The sequence below is a fragment of the Vipera berus genome (genome assembly GCF_964194415.1).
Source record: "Vipera berus genome assembly, chromosome: Z".
NCBI classification, from domain to species: domain Eukaryota; kingdom Metazoa; phylum Chordata; class Lepidosauria; order Squamata; family Viperidae; genus Vipera; species Vipera berus.
The window spans coordinates 107032960-107048050 of record NC_138205.1 but is presented as its reverse complement, the minus strand read 5'-3'; the positions used below and the strand labels follow the sequence as shown (position 1 = coordinate 107048050).

At 36.3% G+C, this 15091-nt stretch overlaps 1 protein-coding gene across 1 annotated transcript in view; it reads left to right on the top strand.

The window, feature by feature from the left end:
• Positions 1-2710: 2710 nt before the first annotated feature.
• Positions 2711-15091, top strand: part of LOC308679030 (macrophage mannose receptor 1-like) — a gene marked incomplete at its 5' end in the record, with an annotated part of 70354 nt that continues 57973 nt past the window's right edge. The window contains 12 exons of the mRNA XM_081346265.1: positions 2711-2774; positions 3188-3589; positions 3951-4124; positions 5198-5362; positions 6107-6224; positions 7190-7329; positions 9191-9373; positions 9714-9871; positions 10856-10969; positions 11644-11759; positions 13069-13217; positions 13327-13526. Of these exons, the coding sequence (XP_081202391.1) occupies positions 2711-2774; positions 3188-3589; positions 3951-4124; positions 5198-5362; positions 6107-6224; positions 7190-7329; positions 9191-9373; positions 9714-9871; positions 10856-10969; positions 11644-11759; positions 13069-13217; positions 13327-13526 (1983 nt within the window). The remainder of the gene's footprint in view (positions 2775-3187; positions 3590-3950; positions 4125-5197; positions 5363-6106; positions 6225-7189; positions 7330-9190; positions 9374-9713; positions 9872-10855; positions 10970-11643; positions 11760-13068; positions 13218-13326; positions 13527-15091) is intronic.

Below are 15091 nucleotides of genomic sequence, written 5' to 3'. Positions count from 1 at the left end.
AGATTAAGTAACACTTTACAGCCTTTAGCAATCAGATGGTCATCTCCAGAATGTAAGTTCATATCCAATTCAGATTTATATCCTGCAAAAACAAATATTTTTTATCAAGTTTAAATCTTTCAAAAATTCTATAAAAGGTAAACCAATCACAATTAAATTCTTCACTTGTACTTGCTTGCTTTTTTAATTTTAGGTCCCTCTTTTTAAAATATCAATAAATCATGATAAGTGATTCATTTAGACTCAAGTAGCATCTCTTTACTATGTAGTCCATGTGATAATAACCATAGTGCTACTTTATCAGCTAATCGCCTTTTGTACTTCCACCATACACACCCAATTGATTGCCTAATAATATTATTCTTAAAACCAGGGTTAACTTTTATTTTATCATACCACCAATAGCCATGCCACCCAAATCTCAAATCAGAACCTTCAAGATTTAATAACCTTAAGTTTTCCAAAGTTATCCAATCACTTGATCATACCAAAACCAGGCGTCATAATACAATCTGAGCTCTGGCAAACCAAGACCCCTCTCTTTCTTTAAAATCTTGTAGGCTGCATGGTCTATCTTGCCATGGCCAACCCAGTGCAGCCATCTCACTGCAGCCATCTTGCCACAGCCAACTCTCCACAGGACAACTCATCACAGCAACTGTCTGCATGACAACTCGCCATGGGATAATTCTGCATGGGATAACTCAATGCAATAAATGTTATCTGCCATTGTTTCTTCGACAAAAATGGAAATAATGTAGAAGAAACAATGGTGGATAACCATTGAGTTACCCTAAATGGATTTTCTGGCAACAAGTTGTCCTATAGTGAGTTGGCTGTGGTGAGTTAGCCATGGTGAGTTGGCTGTGATGAGTTGGCCATGGTGAGTTGGCCATGACAAGTTATCCTAGAACCTAGTATATTTGATCTTCTGGTGATTTCTGAAATTTTCTTTCCTTCAATTTTATTTCATCTAACACTTTTTGAATTTTCCCATCCATTTCCTTTTTAATCAGTGTATTATATTGTAGAAAATATTCTCATATTTTGTTGTTGTCAACTTAGGTTAAATTGCTATTAAAACAAAACCCCATCCAAGTCTGGATGGGGAGAAACAGGCTTCGTCTCAATCCTGCCAAGACTGAGTGGCTGTGCATACCGGCATCTCGGGTTAACCAGACTATTCCATCTTTAACGATGGGGGGGTGAGGTATTACCCCCCCCTGTTGATAGGGCTCACAACTTGGGCGTCCTCCTGGATTCATGGCTCAATTTTGAAGATCACATAGGAGCCGTGACCAGGGGGGCTTTTGCCCAGGTTCACCTTGTGCACCAGTTGTGACCCTACCTGGACCGAGATGCCCTACGCACAATCACTCATGCGCTCGTGACCTCCCGTTTAGACTACTGCAACGCTCTCTACATGGGGCTGCCCTTGAGGACCACTCAGAGGCTTCAGCTGGGTGCAGAATGCGGCCGCGCGAGTTGTGATGGGGGCTTCCCGACACTCCCATGTAACACCTCTACTCCGCGAGCTGCATTGGCTTCCGGTTGCCCTCTGGGTGAGATTCAAGGTGCTGGTGATGACCTATAAAGCTCTAAATGGCTTGGGTCCAGGATATCTGAGGGAACACCTGCTGCCGGCATCAAGTTCCCTTCGTCCAGTGTGCTCCCACAGGGAGGGCCTTCTCAGGGTGCCGCCGGTAAAAGATTGCCGGCGGATAACACCCAGGGGGAGGGCCTTCTCTGTGGGTGCGCCTGCCCTTTGGAACCAGCTGCCCGCAGAGCTTAGGACTGCCCCCGACCTTCGTTCATTTCGCTGGGACCTGAAGACCTGGCTCTTTGAGCTTTCCGGCCCAGGCTGAAGTTTTTAATTGGGGTTTTTAATTTTTTTTCAGGGATTAAATTTAATCTTTTTAATCGTTTTTAATTTTTGTATCAATGTTTTAAGTACCCTGTAAACCGCCCTGAGTCCTTCAGGAAAGGGCGGTATATAAATTCAATAAAATAAAATAAAATAAATAAATAAAACACAGAGTACTTGCTTTCATTCTTTGATAAGCTGTGGTTGCTGCAAAATAGACTCAATTAGTTTCCATTTAAAGGACTGAAATTTGAATTTAAGGTGTACTATCATTATAGATTATGGTTTAAATTTTTTTTGGAAGAATATTAGTTTTATTTGTCTTGTGAACCAAATTTTTAGTAATCCTTCTCATATCAATGCTAGAAATGGATTTATGTCTCTGAAAAAAGGTCCATTTTTACATCAGCATATATAAATCAAATCTAAAATTTCAGTCAATTCAAAAAAGGTTGGGGAGAGTTTCCATTGTTTATCTTTAATTCATCAGTAGATCAAGTATTTTAGATTTTGCTGATCACTGACTAAATAAATAAATAGCATTTCATTTCAGGTATACTGTTTCTTATTCTCAAATGGAATATTTAATATACATGTACAGTATGTATTATAGATGTATGAATAATGGTTAACTGTAAATTCCTGAAGAAACTTCTATGTTAATAGGTCTTTTACGTAGAAGCCAAATACTATTTATAGTCCTCCTTATTAAAATCACATTTCGTAAGACTGAAGACAGAAGTAAAGATTTCTTCTTTACTCATATATAAAGACATTCCTGAAAAGTAGCTACCTCAGTTGGTTTTTAATTTCAGGGTAGTTTTCTGGAATGTTTTATTGTTTATAATGCCTATATTATTTTTGTTCTTAATTTTTTTATTTCTCATTAAACCAGTTTTTCAAATATCAGGTAAGTGTTATTCACTCCTTAAATTGTTTTTAAATATATGTATTTAAATCAATTGTGTAAATATCAATTATTCTGTTAAAAATTCACAGTTTTTCAGTTATTATCTGTTATTTTCCAAACAGTAATCTATGCATGCATTATCTATAATTACTGATTGCTTCTAAATAATCTTTCAGAAGTTAACATCATAAAGCATTTTTATACATTTTAGAAGTATTTTTATCTACTTGTTTGTATATTATAGTAAGAATAACTAATACAAAGTGCTAAATTTAAATTGATGAAAGCTGTGATACAATAGAATTATTTCAGTGTTTAAATTATTTATATTACACATACAGCATTTATATATATATATATATATTACACATACAGCATTTATTATTGCTATTATTATTTGGTTCATTTTATAGACAGTGACACTTTTTTGATGTACAATGAAAATCTTGGTCTTTGCCTAAAACTTCAAGAATCTCGTTCCTTCACCTTCGACAACTGTAACAAGCACAATGATTGGCAACATTTTAAATGGGTGTCTGATTATCATTTATTAAATATGGCAGTGAAGCTATGCCTGAGTGTGCCTTCAAAAACAAGCATGATTCCAGTTGCACTGTCCCCATGCAATGAAACCACTGAATTACAGAAATGGGAATGCAGAAATGACACAGTACTTGCTCTTGCAAAACAAGATCTGTTTTTAAATCCTGCTAATGGGCATGAGAATGGGATTATATTATCAAAAAAAATCACCACAAAAAGTGTGTGGAAGATCTATGGAACAAAGAGGAGCTTGTGTACCCAAAAATATGAAGGTAAATGTCAGAATATTATTTCTTCTTGCTACATTTGCTTACCTGAATTCTTTTTTTTTCTCTTTGAATTTCTTTTTCTGAAAATTGGAGTAAATTGGATAGCAAAGGTATAATTTCAAATTATATTATTACTTTTAACATAGTAGTGTTGTTTTTAAAGTCATCCGAGAAAAAAATGGCATGTATTCTAAGATATAAACTCTGAAAATTGTTCCCTGAGTGAAGTAAATATAGTTACATGTATTGTACACAAACAATTTCTAATCCTCAGAACTAAATATTGAAATATTTTTTAACAGTATTTCTACTCTCAGTTCAGTACTTCTCAATTTAACAGGAATATGTTTGATTTTTTTTATAGCTCTGTTCACTATAGAAGGAAATGCCTTTGGAGCACCTTGCGTATTTCCTTTCAAATATATGAATAAATGGTATGCTGAATGCATAAATAATGATGATGACCACAAACGGCTTTGGTGTGGAACAACTCCAGATGTGGACAAAGACTTTTTAACTGGATATTGTCCAGTAAAAGGTAAACTCTAATTTGATGGTTTATTTATTTATTTATTTCTACCACACTTTATTATTTTTACAAACAACACAAGGTGGAAAACATAACAACACACCTTTGTCATCCTACTTTCTCTATAACAACAGGGGTATTGGGCTGAGAGACGGTGACTGACCCCAAATCACCCTGCTGGCTCTCATGGCTAATGTGGGATTTAAACTCATGATCTCTTTTTTTTTAGCCTGGTGTTTTAAGCACTATCCAAAATGACTCTCATGCAAGGGAGCATACATATCTATGATTAAAAACAAGCCTTTTACAATAGATTGTTTCATCGTGCATGTAGAAAAAACTTTTTACCTTTCCCAGAAAATCAGAACTTAATGATATTATTTCTACATCAGCATTAGTTTACTTGGAATTCCCTACCATCAGAATAACCTTAACCTGAGTTTATTTATAACAATGCTCCAAAATAACTTTTCTGATTTTTGAGGAGTATGTATAGAATCAGTATCACAACTGAATCCTTTCTAAATGAACAGAATGGATGAAATTAGTTAATCATTTTTAAAGGTATTATCTCTTACATGTTTGGTTTTGCTCCTTTTATTTAAGAGAATCTTCTATAAAAATAAGCTCATAATGGACTTCTTTTCAAGCCATCTGGCCTCATTTCAGCCAGCTTCTAAAGAATTCATTGAGCAATCTTTTCTGCTCTGAAGTACTTTTCTATAACTGGTTTCTGTTGCGATTTGTTCTTTCAGATCTCTTTGTTCAAGTTTCTCCCATTAATACCCTGTTCCCTAGTTCCTCTTCCAGAAAATTTCTGGAAGCCCAGGCTTTAACTATCTTCTTCCATGTGAAATAACTACAATTTAACAATTACTGTGATGCATTTAATTATTCTTTTATAATTACGGCCCAAATTTTGATCAAATCATGATTATCACTGATAATGATATGTTGAAATTTCTCCTTATATTGGTTTCTTGTTTCAATCCACTCAGAGTCTTCCAATTTTATAACAACAATTTCCAATAAAGTACTGCAACTACATAATCATATAACTCTATTTTTTATTATACTTACAGATGAAAACGATGACTTTTTCTGGATCAAAAATCACTGGACAGGAGACCTCTATCAGATCAATTCCCACTCAGCTCTAACCTGGGATGAAGCAAGAAAAAGCTGTCAGCAGCAACATTCAGAATTATTGAGCATCAACGAACTATATGAGCAAGCATATTTGACAGGTATCACATAACAAAACATTTCTTAAAAGGCTTATAAAGGCATTCCTCATAATAAATATTTTCTCAATTGTAGTAGCAATTTTAAAAGCTTCATACAAGAAACATCATTTTTCCTTCAGAGAAATTATCTTCTGAAAAATATTTGATGCTTTCAAACAATCTTACTTGAATAATCCACTTCCAACAGCCAAATGTTTTGACATCCACTGAATTTGGAATCCAAAGATGAAAGTTTATCTGATTGATTTGTCATTAATATATAACTATTAATAGAAGAAAATATCTGTAGCTCAGGTTGAACTGTGGAGTTCTTGGTGCTTTCTGAGTTTGATTGTTTCATTACCTAACTAGGCAACATCCTAAGTGTGATATTTGCTCCCTGATTATCATAGTACTTTGCCCTATCAGTGTAGGGAGAAGTGTGGTTTTCCCCTTGATAATTCCAAGATTATGGTATTGTTTTCTATTTAATTGTTTAGTATTAGTCTCTTCTTATCTGGGTGTTGGTGGCTGAAGAGGATATGTTCTTTTTTGTTTGTTTGTTTTCTTCTTAACTTTTTAATTGAATGGTGTGTAAATGTGGTTTATTTCTATGTGTCTATTGGTGGTTAATTGTTTGAATGCCAAACTTCCAGAGTTCCCTGGATGATAGTTCTAGCTCAGGTTGAATTTCATTGTATTTGTCTGTCTATTTATTCTTCGGCCTCAGAGCTGCTCATTATGTGGATTTTCTTTCTCAAATAGGATTAACAAATAATTTTGCAGCCAATTACTGGATTGGTCTTAATAACCCAGATTTTGAAAGTGGATGGCAGTGGACTAATGACCAGCCTTTAAGATATTTAAATTGGGCTCCAGGTGAGTAAATGTTAGAAGTTGGAAGGCCATTAGTATTTCATAAAGAAAAGTATAAACATTTAAGGATATTAAGATTAGAATATTTGGAAATTTGTATTGTTCAGTCCAAAACAGTTTTTCTTAAATAGGTCAGGGCAGCATTTAAAAACAAAACTTTGTAGTCTTTTCTGTAATGATTAATACATATATATATTATTGAAATATTTATTATGTTTTTGATTTAATTGACACTTTCTCTAGAAGTGTGCTAGCATTCTTGTATGAAGTGTACTAGAAGTATATAAATATTGATTTTTACAGTATAGTCGCATTCACTTTTTTCATCACCCTGAAGAGTCCCCCAATCCTGACAGAAAACTCTGAAAAGAGGCTCAGTAGCTGTTTTTAGCTGAATGGAGTAATAATCCTCTTATGTAGGGTTTGTAGGCCCGTGCAAGGAGGCTCCATTCCTCATCATGTGCCACTTGACTCCTGTCACTCATGACAGTGGATAGGGAAACTGTGCCTTGACCTGAAAAATGTTTCTGCCTCAGTACAGGCTTGATCTGGCTGGCCCCTTTGATCTGATTAAAGGGGTGACTGATTGAAGGTAGGAAGCTACTACAATCCAGTTCATTGAAGGAGAATACCATTTTGGCTGACTGTCTTGCTCTGAGGGACTGCACTGAAGCTTTGTTGAAATGAAGCATCCTTTCAAAGCACTACACTGCTCTAATAATTAGCATTAGAACAATAGGAAAAGTGGCATATGTCACATGCTACCATTGGTTCCATAACATATGAAATTACACAATGGCTAATTGGATAGAACATACAGTACAATGCCTTGCCCAAATGATAGGTGCACAGCCACAGATACATTGTTCTTGAGATACAATTGAAGAACAAGGCAGAAAAACAGTTTTGATTTGTTTACAGATAAAAATGTTATCATCTTGGACAATCTGGCTCACTCTGTCTTACAGGTAGCCCCTCTTTAGAAACAGGAAAAAACTGTGGATTGATGCAGGGTAGGAATGGCAAATGGACAAACAATCTGTGTGAACAGAAATGTGGATACATCTGTAAAAGAATGAACTCTTCAATACAAGCATCTCCACCTTCTTCAGGTAGGTTGTAAACTGGAAATTAAGTAAACTGAATAAATATTCTTTCACTGATGTGCATGGCACTCATACCCCAAGTAACATTTTTGCATTCTTTTCTAGTGATGGTTTTGATCCCAGAGTAATCTATCTACAGCAGGGGTCCTCAGTGCCTGTGCCATTGTCCACTACCAGACCATGACCTATTCAGAATTGGGCCATGTGAGTGGCTGGCTGGAGGGTGCACATGTGCATGCGCAGCTGAACCTGCATGAATTGCAGATCAGTAGGCACTTACACCCATGTGTGCCAGCCGCTGCTCATGCAAGTTCAGTTACATGCATGCCTGCCGGCTCATCACTTGTGCAATGGCTATGTGCATGTGCATGCTTGTACAGCCCAGGTCCCCTTTCCCTCCTGCCTACTGGGCCAACAAGCCGCAAAGATTGGGGACTGATGATCTAGAGTAATATGAAAGAATAGATCTACCTGAAGTGGAGAACTTGCAAAGATTCAGATTCTGAATGGACTTTATGCAGAAACAATTTTGCTTAGGGCAAAGAGGTCCAGCCAATGGCAGGAGACAAGGCAGTCTAAAACTCCTTTGTATACATGTACTTTTATAACTGGGGAGGGGGGAAATGCTGAATTCTCATAATTATTCTGATTATTCAAGAAACTGTGGGAATAGGAAAAAATATTTATCATCAATTTTATTTCAGAAAATTTTAATATAAAATGTAGCACATCTCCTACATGAGAAAATCCTGAAGATTTTCATAACTAAAGCATGCATAAGAATGATCCTCAACTGCACAGTCCTCATCTTATGACAAATTACTTAATAATCATTCAAAATTAAGACAGACCCAGAGCCCAGGTGCTTAAAAACATTGCTAGCCATCATAAAATGTCATATCACTTCTCACCTGCATTCCTGAATTCATTTAACTGCACTTCAAGGACTTGGCAACTAGCTTGCCTTTATGACCAGTTGCTATGTCCTGCAATCACAAACCATGATTTGTGCCATAATAGCAAAATCCAGCCCAACTGTGGTCATAAATTAAGGATTACCTCTATTAATTATATATACGTTTCTCTACTCTTGTGGTGGCTCAGTGGGTTAGGACACTGAGCTTGTTGATCAGAAGGTTGGCAGTTTGGCAGGTCGAATCCCGAGTGCCACGTAACAGAGTGAGCATCTATTACTCGTCCCAGCTTCCGCCAACCTAGCAGTTCGAAAGCACGTAAAAATGCAAGTAGAAAAATAGAGACCACTATGGTGGGAAGGTAACAGCGTTCCATGCGCCTTCGGCATCTAGTCATGCTGGCCACATGACCACAGAGACGTCCTCAGACAAGCGCCGGCTCTTCGGCTTTGAAATGTAGATGAGCACCGGCCCCTAGAGTTGGAAACGACTAGCACACATGTGCGGGGGAACCTTTACCTTTTTTTCTCTACTCACTGGCATAGTTTTAGCTTTGCTGCCAAATTTATTTTTAAAAAGTTTATTCCCTGTAAATGTCTATGAATTAAGATGGAAACTTTGAAGGAAAGCAACAGTCTGGTTAAAAAATAGTCATGCCAATTAACATGCACTGTAAAAAGAATGCTTTTTTATGTAGGGCATAAAAAGTATCTACCTGATCTATGAAAATTTAATTTGAAAAATTAGATTTGATTACAATAAATCTTGATGACTTCTCTGGCAAATATCCTTATGACAATGGACAAATTACTCTCTTCTTTAATATAAATTGTCAGATTTGCTTCTATTAAATTCCATTTATTGAATTAATTAATTAATTAATGAGAGCAAGATTTTCCTCCTACCTCCACTTTGAATTTTTGATGGTTTGTATATAATTACTGTCTTTTTAGATGATCTTAAGCCAATTAAATGTCCAGATGGCTGGCTTGGATATGCAAAGCATTGTTACCATCTGAACAGAGATCACAAAACATGGAAGGATGCATCAGTCTCCTGCCAAAAGGATGGTGGACATTTACTAAGTATACATGACATTGAGGAACACAGCTTTGTTTTTTCCCAACTTGGCTACAGTAAGTATATTTAGAAGGCTTATTTTTTGTTTCATATACTCTGTGGGTACATGGATGCCAGGAAAAGAAAGGGATCACTGCTGAGGTTTCTATCAGAAGAAAAAAAAGAGAGTATTTATTTAGGTCTTAAAATATTTGTAAATCACACTATAACTGCTGCGTACAACCCCAGCAGATTAGCACAGACATTTGCCAGGCAATTTTTTCACATATAGATTCTCTTATATCCCGACCAACATAGCACAAAGTGCTATGGGCTGGGGCGTTACAGTATATACAACCTCTGGATTTCATTCATTACATTTCAGAGCAAATGAATAAAATGAATTTGTCTTTTTAGAACCAACAGATATTTTGTGGATAGGCCTAAATGACCAAAAGACGTCTTCATATTTTGAATGGAGTGATGGTACTACAGTGAGATTCATCAAATGGCAGAAAGGGGAACCCACACTTACAAGCAACGTGCAAGAAGACTGTGTCATCATGAGTGGGGAGGTAACAATAAGAACCCTCAATTGTCTAGTGGAGATTTTTTTCCTTTTCAGTTCTCTCTGTCTACAGATTTATTTGATGCAATGTATTCTTCCATAACATAATTTATTCCATAGATCAATGTTTCTTAAACTTCTTTCCTTCAAGGATACTTTCCACTTTTAAAAATTATGGAGAATCCCTAAAGAACTTTTACTTCTACAAGTTACTGATATTTATCATATTATAAATTAAAATTGACATATTTTCTGCTGTTATCATGTCTCACAATTGTGGATGGAATTTAATATTCTGCTATTTTTCAGTGTAGTTGACAAATAATTCTGATTTTGTAGATACAGGGGTCTATGATGACACTTTAAGAAATGCTATTTTCAGAAACGCTCCCATTTTAAGAGCCTTTAAAGGGGGTTAAAGGTTTTTTTATTTGGTTAGTGGGTTAATGTAAAGTCTTGTTGTTCTACTGCAATATATCTGAAATTTCTAGGTTAATATTTTAAATAACTATGGATGTACATATATTCTGGAGCTCATCCCAGAACATTATTTTAAATATAATGTTGTTATATTACTTTTGTGTTATTAATATTTGCTTGTTGGGTTACTGTTAGTACTGAGCAAATTTTATTAATTTGATTTGTAAGGACATCACTTAGTAATTTGGGGGAAACAGAAGATAGCAATAAATAGATTAACTGAGTAAAGTAAGCAAGGTTAGTCACATTGATGAACATTGTTCTGAGGGAAAATAGGCAACATAAAGCCTATTTTTGGCTTCCTCTATAACTTTGTAATTACAGAAGAGTCTGAGGACTGCTAAACAAACAGACAGGCATTCAAGATTTTAGATAAATGCAACTATAACAAGCACTGTGCATTAGTCCAGCTCATAAAAAAGCAAAAATTACATAAATCATCAAAAAAATAGGAAAAGGTAAAAGTAATGGATTCCTTTTCAATAAAGTTTGCTTACCTTTCCATCCTCAGAATGGATACTGGGCAGATTATTTCTGTGAAGAGGAACTAGGATACATCTGTAAAAAAAACCCTTCAGAATTTCTTCCGAGAACAGATGAAGTTGCTGATTCAAAATGCCAAAAAGTAGGCCTAAAAATTTTGTAGCTCTTGATCTTGATCTATTTCTTTTGTTATGAAATTTTGGACATACCAACCGGAAAGCTAATTTTGTCTCGAGATGAACATTCCCCTCCACTCCTAATATTGATATTGACTCTTAAGAACCACAATTAGAAAGATTTTTCTCTGCAATATTATAAGAAGACAAGTTATTCATCTTTACCATGTCATAAAAAAGAAGAAGAAAATACCTGAGGCAATGGCTTAGCAGAAAGAATACATTTTGATATATTTTTTATGAATAGGAATATGTTTGGATTGAGCTGAATCTGAAAACTGACCGATAGCATAACAGGTCATAAAGACAGATTTGTTGGACATCCAAATTGCAGAAAACTTCTTACAACATTAAGGAAATCTAAAGATACAGATACCGAATTAGAATGTTATGAATTTACATCTATCCAGATTTATTGATTTCACAGCAACTTTTTGATGCTTGGTTCAAAAGGTAGAATAGTGGGACTATCACTCTGTACCACATAAAATATAAACATTAAAACATTTTAAAATGCACTTTCATCAAGGTAACTTAGTTAATCCAAGAGTCTTTGAACTGGGGCAGGATAGCAATGTGAAAAATAAATAAATAAATCCAGGCTAATATAGTTCTGTGTGTATGTATGCTATGTCAACAGGGCTGGAAAAGTTATGGTTTCTATTGTTACTTAATTGGAAAGACACCTGGAACATTTTCAGACGCAAAGACATCTTGTGAAACAAACCAAGGATTTCTGAGCTCTGTGGAGAATAGGTAAAATATGGTGAAAGGGACAAAACTAAATATCTTTACAATGTTCCAGATAGAAATGCTATATTAGTATGCTATGAAGAATTATTTGGAGCAGTGCTCTCCAATTTGGTATACACTTGATCCATTTTTGTGCAAGGAGAAAATATTAGGATGTCTATTGTTTCTCAAAAATAAAAAATTAGCAACTAAAACTTAATATACAATATATATAAAATATAACATGGTATTTGGGGTTATGTTTTATAATGTACATAACACACTAATAAAATAGTATAGATATAATTTATAAATAAATAAATATAGTTGAATTTAATTACATGGTTAATTTTTCTTTTGACAAGGATATGTGATCATAAAAGTATGGAGACCACTGCTGTATTGTTTCCCAAGCTCAACAATCCTAAGATATGTAGACTTCAGCTCTCAGAATACCCTAGACCAGGGGTCAGCAACCTGAAACAGTGAAAAGAGCCACTTGGAACCGGTTCCCTCACAAAACGAAAAACTGGGAGCCGCAAAAAAATGTGTGCGCATGCGCGTACATGCGCACATGCACAGAACAGGGTTTGAAGAGTGGAGCCAAGACGAGATATGCACCTACCCTGCATATTTGAATTGATTGATTGAACTTCTTTAGTCCCACTTTTTTTGGGGGGGACTACACATAGCAGAGGACTGGGAGCTGCAGGAGACGGCTGAAAGAGCCGCATGCGGCTCCAGAGCCGCAAGTTGCAGACCTGTGCCCTAGACAAAAAGCTGGGGGATTTGCGGAGTTGAAGTCCACAATCTTAAAACTGCCAAGGTTGGGAGAATGTTATGATATAACTGCAACTAGCAACTCACTGGTCAGACTAAGTCTAGAGAGCTATCACATGTGACATTTTTAATTGTAGCAGGGATTGGACAGGCCCTATCATTGTCCACACTCATATTTACCTCAGGCAGCATTTACTAAGAGACCTAAGTAAAATGGAGACTTGCCTTATCCTAACCCTTCAAGAGAACACTGCCCTGTAGTCTTTTTTATAAGAAAGATTCAACTGCTGGCATTAGCAAAGGTCATGGAAGCATACTCCCTTAGCTCTGATTGGGAGTTTGTAAAAGATGTTAAACTTCTAAATTTGAAAGGATAATAATAATGATAATTTTATCCCACCTTTTTAATATATAGATATTCCTGCTTTCTGTTTTCCCCACAATCTTTGAGGTGACTAGTAAAAGTGTAAACTGGAACTAAGATTAGCCATCCATAGAATCTAACAATGGGGAAAATCAGAAACCATCCTAATCTGAATTATTTTTACCACAGATTTGAGCAGGCCTTCCTGACTAGCCAAATTGGATACCATCCTGAAAAATATTTCTGGATCGGCCTTTCAGATGTAGGGAATCCAGGGATTTTCAACTGGACCAATGGAGACCCCATTCAATTTACTCACTGGAATGCAAAAATGCCCGGTATGGAGTCTCTCGAGCAAATAAATTCTGGCAGGAAAACTTTTATCCTGTTTAGCTTGTATATGGAGATGCATTAAATTTAACTGGCTTTTGTAATCCATTCTGCCAGGCCCAAATCCCGGCTGCGTTGCCATGAGAACAGGAGATGCTGCTGGACTGTGGGATGTTGTGAACTGTGAGGAGAGGGCCCCCTTCCTTTGCAAGCAATTGGCTGAAGGGGTGACTCCTCCACCAATCCCGAGAGCAACCTCCCCTCCCCCATGTCCTGAAGGATGGACTGCAAGTCCAACAAGGAATGTCTGCTTCAAGGTGGGTCAGCCAGTGTTGGAGTTGAAGCATTTGCTTGTTCAACCAGGTCAGGCCAGGTCAAGAGGCAAACACTGCAACAGGGGCTGGCATCACAGTTTCTTCTCCCTTCCCTTAAGCCTCCTCTGAGAAGGAAATACAATGATTGGAAGAACAAGGAAGGCATCATAGATAATGCTGGAAGCCGATCATGTTCCAGTTTCCAGCATTCTGGAACATGACTTGCAACAAATGTCAAAAATAATAATAATGGAAAGTTTTTATCAACACATAAGGTCAAGGAAACAATCATTCCACTAATGAGAAGATTGCAAGGAATTGATGAGCAGCAGGGAGAAAGCAAGAGTTGCTTAATTCATTCTTTGCATCTGTCTTCACACAAAAGGGGAAAAAATAGCACAATCTACCAAAAACAGAACTTAAAAGACAGAATACGAATACAGATTAAAATAGGGAAGATGGATTACATTCCAGAGTTCTGAACAACCTGGCACATATGATCCTGGAACCATTGAACTATATCTTTCAAAGATCCTGGAGCTCTTGGAAACTACTAGAAGACTGGAAAAGAGCTGCTATGGTTCCCATTTTCAAAAAAAATGCAGAAAAATGGATCCAGAAATCTACAGACCAATCAGCTTTACATCAATACTTAGGGAGTTCCTGGAAAACATAATCAAGCAACAGATCTGTGAATACTCTAGAAGCAAGCAAAGTTATAACCAGAAGCCAACATGGCTTCTGTAATGCTGTCAAAAACAGATCATGCTAAACAAATCTTATTTCGATCTTTAACAATGTGACAAAATTAGTGAAGAAGTGAAATGTAGTGGATATATTATACTTGGATTTCAGCAAGACGTTTGACAAAGTAGACCACAATCTACTTCTTAGTAAGTTAGAAAAATGTAGGATAGACAGCATCACCACCAGATGGATTTTTAACTGGCTGATAAACCACACTCATTGTGTAGTCTTTAATTGAACTACATTTGCATGGAGGGAAGTAAGCAGTGGAGTACCCCAAGGCTCTTTCTCAGGCTCAGTACTTTTCAATGTCTTCATAAACAATTTAGACGAGTAGAAAGAGAACTCACCAAATTTGCAGATGACACCACACACTGTCAGGAACAGCCAACACTCTAAAAGATAGACTCAAGATCCAGAAGGTTTTTGATGACTTGAACACTGAGCCCTATCTAACAAAATGAAATTCAGTGTAGATAATAGTAAGGTTTTACACTTAGACAAGAAAAACCAAATGTACAGATATAGAATAGGTGGTACATACTCTTAGCAATAACTGCTAGAGAGATCTAAGAGTCCTAGTGGACAATCACTTATATAAAACCACAATATATAAAAAAGATGCTAAGAGTCTGTAAAAAGATTAGGGAGGTGGAGACTAAAACATATGAAGAACAGTTGTACCAATTGGAATGTCTAGTCTAGTGAAAAGAAGGACTGGGGTGACATGATAGCAGTGTTCCAATATTTGAAGGGCTACCACAAAGGAGATACGATCATCCTATTTTCCAAAGCAGCAGAAGGCAAGATAAGAAACAAAG